The 6,449-nt window shown below is 33.0% G+C and overlaps 1 protein-coding gene across 1 annotated transcript; it reads right to left on the bottom strand.

Annotated features, from left to right (window-relative positions):
• Positions 1–1,057: 1,057 nt before the first annotated feature.
• On the bottom strand, positions 1,058–5,395 carry LOC128987653 (uncharacterized). Its single transcript, XM_054408611.1, has 2 exons — positions 4,456–5,395; positions 1,058–1,453 (listed from the first exon to the last, which is right to left on the bottom strand). The coding sequence occupies exons 1-2, from the start codon at positions 5,338–5,340 to the stop codon at positions 1,376–1,378; spliced, it is 963 nt and encodes a 320-aa protein (XP_054264586.1). The 5' UTR covers positions 5,341–5,395; the 3' UTR covers positions 1,058–1,375.
• Positions 5,396–6,449: the final 1,054 nt, after the last annotated feature.

Below are 6,449 nucleotides of genomic sequence, written 5' to 3'. Positions count from 1 at the left end.
CTTTTTCTGAAAAATCTGCCATATTCTAAAAAAAGTAGTTTTGTATACACATAAACAGTTTGCAAAGTTTAAATTGTGTAAGTGGAACTTGGAAACATATATTGGGTTGTTCCGGAACCTTTTGCTATTCCTGTATATTTATAATTAATACTGTATTTCAACTGGGTGTGAAATTTACTTTCTTTACAAATAAATATGTTATCAAGATGGTTCAGTTTCGCAAAGATCTTTTCAAAGTTAAAGTGTGACAAGGCGCTTCAAACACCAGGAGTTACCCGGTCACGGTTAGCTGGTCCTCGTAAAACAACCTTCCTCTGTGGAGAACTCCTTTTAACCCTGGCATTACCTTATTTTCTCAACTGGAAAACCCTTAGTGTTTCCACAACATTCGCACATTTTCGCTTGAACTAACAAATATCTCGGGCCGTATTGCTTAATAATTATTGGATACAATAATATTTACATTGTGAGTATAAAATTATTCATGCATACATTTTGAGACCTACTGCAGTAGCAAGATATGCATCCACGTTTTTTTTTTATATTTGAAAGTTCATGACATTTGAACTTATCGCAGAGGTAGAGCAGGAAGTACTGGGAATTCTTACATTTTATCCCACAATAATGACATTTAATTTGTTAGCCGTGTCAAGCTGTTTCGAAACGTTAATATTTGGATAGCACATTTTTTGGGGCTAGCAATTTAAAGCCCCCAAGGAATCATGTAGAAATATTGAAAAAGTAAACTAAATAATTGCGAGAGAGTGTAAATGATAACATACCTCAACAATGGTTTGGGCTACGACAAGTATTATACTTCAAAATACGTGTTTTTAAACAGTGCAAAAGGAACATTGGATAATAAAGTAGATTTTCTGTGAGAAAGATATTTACAATAATGTAAGATAACCTAATAACGTGAAAATTAAATATTTAGGTTTACTAAATAGTTGAATGATTTATTTAAAATTTTTCATTGTAAATTTAAGAAATTTTTAACATAAATAAAATCAAATTACTAAGCTGAGGTCAAGCCAAATAAGAATAAGAATAAGAATAAGAATAAGAAAGTTTATTGCCATTGACCAAGTTGTACATAGGAATAGGCATTGTCAAATTACATTAAATAAAATATCACTAAACATGTTCATATCTATAGATAACAAAGATTAAGAATAACGATTGAAAGTTTTTGATTTACAGTATGAAAGATTCGGCTTTAATTTTATAATTCATAAAGTCCTTAACTGAGTAAAATGAGTTAGCTATGAGCCAGTTATGAATTTTTGACTTAAAAAGAGGAAGAGAAAGGCTGTCTGCCTGAAGAGGCTCAGGCAGCTTATTATAAAATTTCACACAATTAAGTTTAAAAGAATTACCTGTGATGGCCAGCCTGTGATGTGGTATATCCAGTTGTTCCTTGTTTCGTGTATGGTGGAAATGGTAATTCTGCCTGGTGGAAAACTCATTGAGATTAGCTTTAGTGTATATAAGTACATTGTAGATGTATAAGTTAATGATTGTGCAAATGTTTAGTCTGACAAAAAGTGGCTTGCAGTGCTCCGCAGGGCCAGCCCCCGACATAGTGCGGATGACTTCTTTTTGTATTAGTAGAAGCTCATGAACATGGGGGGAATGGCCCCAAAGTTGGATTCCATATTGAATGTGGGATTTAAACAGTCCAAAGTAGGCTAGTTTGAGATATTCAATGTCAACAAAAGTCTTGAGTATCCAGAATAGACATGAAACTCTCGATAGTTTTTTGCTTAAATTTGGGTGAATGCCAAGAAGTTTGACTGAATGGTCTTATTTGTTTGAAGAGAGTGAAAATTCTATTTTCTGGGTTTTGGATTGGTTACAGATGAGTTTATTTGTAGAAAACCAGTTTAAAACACTGTTTTCTGCATTAGAAAGTGTTTCTGAGAGCTTTACAAGATCTTTATCAGAAGTAAAAATTGTGGTGTCGTCTGCATATACAGGGTGTTCATTTGAAAACTTTCCATATCTGTTGTGTGCAAAGGTAAGGCTTTTAACATTTGTTTGTTCTCATTTCCCCCTAATTTGGACATGCCAAATCCAATAAAATTATTTTCAATTTTGAAAAATGCCCCAAAAGGGCCCAATTTGGGGGGTAGGGGTGCTTTTTGAGAAATTTTCAAATGTAAACATGGGTTGTGTGATACATCAATTTAAAGGTCTAATCATACCAATCATTTTGGTGCAAAAAAAGTTTAATTATCTTTAACCGTATTTACAGGGTGGGTCAAAACGTTTTAAAAAAGGACTTAGAAGTTAAGTACCGTATTACCCTAACTACTGAACGGAACAGCGCCAAATTTCTTTCCAAGCTTATTCTTGAGCTACCCTTTAAGATAACTTGTAGTAAGGCATTTTCCAAGTTATTTTCTAATTTTTTAAAAATCCCAAATTTTAAGAATAAAAGAAAGCTGAAAACTCAAAATTCTTAAATAGCAAGGTATAACAAATTTCATACCACGTGAAAGGTCCTTTTTGAACAAACATTTTACGTGTTTAAGTTTTCTTTCTATCTCTTACCGTTTAAAAATTGCAGTAGAAAAACATAATTTTCTATGGTAAAATTGTAACTAGTTTTCTAATAAAACACATTGCACTTTGTTCAACGATGTAGTAGGATTCATAACAAATTGATCGACTACTTTTACGTGTGTCAGAATTCATCTTGGACCCCTCATCCTGTTCTTTTCTCATTGGTAACTGAGCCAGTTTCAGAAAACTTCCTAACTAAATCATTTACAGCCATATGACTCAAGGTCTTACCTGGATATCTATTGTTAAACACTTTGCAGTTATCCTGGAACACTTTTGTTATGACCAATAAGTAAAATAAAGTCTATTTTTTAAGTTTACACCATATTTGATTAGGTACGACAGGAAATGGTACTTTTGAAATTAATACTACCATTGACTAGTCAATGGTACTACAGAAAGCGGCCCACGCTTGGGTTTTTCTCATCAGCTATAAAACTTGTTTTTCACAAAGTAAAACGTAATGACTTGTTTGCCTATCTGCCTAAAAATAATTATGAATTGTTTCATTCAGTTATTACACCATTTAATGTGTCTATTGACGAATTTTGGCTGTTTTATTAGAAAACTAGTTACAATTTTACCATAGAAAATTATGTTTTTCTACTGCAATTTTTAAACGGTAAGAGATAGAAAGAAAACTTAAATACGTAAAATGTTTGTTAAAAAAGGACCTTTCACGTGGTATGAAATTTGTTATACCTTGCTATTTAAGAATTTTGAGTTTTCAACTTTCTTTTATTCTTAAAATTTGGGATTTTTTTAAAATTAGAAAATAACTTGGAAAATGCCCTTACTACAAGTTATCTTAAAGAGTAGCTCAAGAATAAGCTTGGAAAGAAATTTGGCGCTGTTCCGTTCAGTAGTTAGGGTAATACGGTACTTAACTTCAAAGTCCTTTTTTAAAACGTTTTGACCCACCCTGTAAATACAGTTAAAGATAATTAAACCTTTTTTGCACCAAAATGATCGGGGTGATTAGACCTTTAAATTGATGTATCACACAACCCATGTTTACATTTGAAAATTTCTCAAAAAGCACCCCTACCCCCCAAATTGGGCCCTTTTGGGGCATTTTTCAAAATTGAAAATAATTTTATTGGATTTGGCATGTCCAAATTAGGGGTAAACGAGAACAAACAAGTGTTAAAAGCCTTACCTTTGCACACAACAGATATGGAAAGTTTTCAAATGAACACCCTGTATAACACTGTCAATAGGGATGTTACATGGAAGATCATTGACTGCGACAATGAAAAGAAAAGGGCCCAGGACCGAGCCCTGCGGAACTCCTGCTTTAATTGCTGTCAATGTTGAGTTTTTACCCTCCACACTAACAAATTGCCTCCTGTTGGTCAGATATGATTCAATTATGTCTATTGAGTTTTTATTAAGTCCATAAAATTTGAGCTTTGTCAGCAAAATGTCAAACGGAATGCAATCAAAAGCTTTTGTTAAGTAAAAAAGAAGCATGGACACAGTATTTTTATTTTCAAAAGCATTAATAATGTAATTGGAAATGTGAGAGACTGCCATAGTGGTTGATCTACCAGCTCTAAAACCGAATTGAGAGTCAGACATCAACTTATTGGAATCAAAAAAATTGTTGAGTTGTTTCAACATGAGAGCTTCAAAAACTTTAGATAAAATTGGAACTATTAAGATTGGACGATAATTTTGACAAAGGTTCTTATCGCCCTTTTTATAGATTGGAGTTACTTTTGAAATTTTAAGTAAATCAGGAAAATAACCATTACGGAGGCAACTATTGAATACAGTAGAGAGGGGTGTAGAAATGTAGTGTATAGTATTCTTGATTATATAATTTGAAAGCCAAAAATGGTCCATGGTTTTTGAGTTTGAAAATTTTGAAACTGTTTTTATTACCTCGTCTGGTGTGATTGATGTCCATTTAAATTTGGAAATGTTGTCCAATTGTTTATTGGATTCCAGCAGATCACTGGGTGTGGTTTGGGTTTGGCCAACTTGGTTGACCAGTTCCTCAACAGAATCTGTAAAATATGTGTTTAGTTCATTAGGGTCAAGTGTTACATGAGATGTGCGTGTGGTGGTATTTTCTTGTGTTATTATATCCCAGGCTGCCTTACATTTGTTTTTGGAATTGTTAATATATTTTTCACAAGCTGATTTTTTAGCAAGGGTTAAGTCCTTCCTATATTGTTTTTTCAAGTTATTATAAATATTGTAAGCTGCCTGAGCCTTTACAGAGTTAATTTTTAAAAGATTCTTGTACAAGGAATTATAAGCTAGCATGGTTTCCCTACTTTTCCTTAAACTATCATTGTACCAATTAAATCTATTTTTCTTTATAAGAGTCCTACTGTCTGATCTAGGTTTCTTCTTTACAAGTGGGGAGCAATAATACCAAAGGTCAACAAATTGATAAAAAAAGCTATTAAATAAAGCTTCTGAGTTACTTTCATTGTCCACAATGTTTTGCCAGGACTCATTTTGTAAGGCCTCACAAAAAAGATTAAGATTTTGTTTATTTTGTTTCCTGACAAATAATGTAGGTTGGTTTGCATTTTGAGTATTTGTGGATGATGGTTTACGATATTTAAAAAGCAATGGGTCATGATCGGCCAAAGCACCTTGCAGAACTGAAATTGTATATAAATCTTGAGTAAAATTGACTAGAACATTATCTAAACAGGCGTAGTTTCTTGTTGGGAGTTTATTGCTACATACCAGGTCTAGTGACCGCAGTAAATTCTTGAAATTAATTGAGACTTGCTCATCTAGTTTTGCCATTTCAATATTGAAATCCCCACAGACTATTACTTTTTTACCCAAGCTAAGAACATATTTCATTGCCTCTTTAAATTGAACAAAAAAAGTGGGCAAGTCACCATTCGGTGACCTGTACAAACTTACTACAAGCAAATTTTCATTGGCTTTATACAACAAATTTCACAATGTAATTCAGAGGAAAACCTATTGAGATCAATTTTTTTGTAATGATAGTCTTTCTTAACATATATAGCTGAGCCTCCGTTCTTAAAATTAGTTCTACATACAATATTTTGCCAAATCAAAATTCCGTGGAATAAACATATCAGCTTGCTCTGGAGTTAACCAGTGTTCTGAGGCACAAATTATATCTACATTTTGTAACTGGCATACATGTTCTATGTCTAATAACTTATTCCTAATACATTGACAATTAGCCTGTAAAACTGTTAAAAACTGCTCATTAGGCCTAACATTTTCATACTTAGTGATAATTTGAGTATTTGACCAATTATTATTGAGGTTACTTACAATTGCGGAATCATTAAGTTCTATAGGCGTCCTATCGGGCAATGCAAACCCCTGAGTTACTAAGTCCTCTCTAAAAAAGACATTTCATTTGAACACTACACTCATTCAAACACTAAAAAAAAAAAAAAAAAACAACAAGTATATGTTTCCTGATATTCTCTTTTATTTTCCACGTTGCAATCAAATATTCAAATGTAAGCTGTACATTGTCGAGGAGAAACGTCAAAAACGAATCTCGGCGCTGTAAAAGTATATATTCTTAGTACAAAATGGAGCCTTTTACTATCATGAACTGTCATACACTTATATATTAATCAACATAAACATAGCATTATGTTAAAGTTATAGTATGTGGAATGTTTCTATGAAAAAAATAATGTTGTTTTCAAAATCAAATACAGTAGATTATACTTTTTATAAGTTAAAATATTTGGGGAGCGAGCTAGTCTAGTGGTTTGAGCACGAAACTCCGGTTCCTGGGGTCCCGGGTTCAAACCCCGCAAAATCACCAATGGATTTTATCGAAGTTATATTGCCGTTACCCCTATGTCTAGCCCGAAGTAATGTGAAAAACAATTCCGGGCTCGTGCCTAGCGTCC

Source organism: Macrosteles quadrilineatus, unplaced genomic scaffold (genome assembly GCF_028750875.1).
Source record: "Macrosteles quadrilineatus isolate MER2022 unplaced genomic scaffold, UCM_ALF_1.0 Scaffold_2__2_contigs__length_208266976, whole genome shotgun sequence".
Classification (NCBI taxonomy): domain Eukaryota; kingdom Metazoa; phylum Arthropoda; class Insecta; order Hemiptera; family Cicadellidae; genus Macrosteles; species Macrosteles quadrilineatus.
This window is presented reverse-complemented; position numbering and strand designations above follow the sequence as displayed.

Coding starts and splice junctions, on each gene's coding strand:
- LOC128987653 (XM_054408611.1), bottom strand. CDS start 5,340: ATGGCAAAACTAGATGAGCAAGTCTCAATTAATTTCAAGAATTTACTG. Junction 1,454..4,455: donor CATCAATCACACCAGACGAG/GTAATAAAAACA, acceptor GTTTTCCACCAG/GCAGAATTACCATTTCCACC.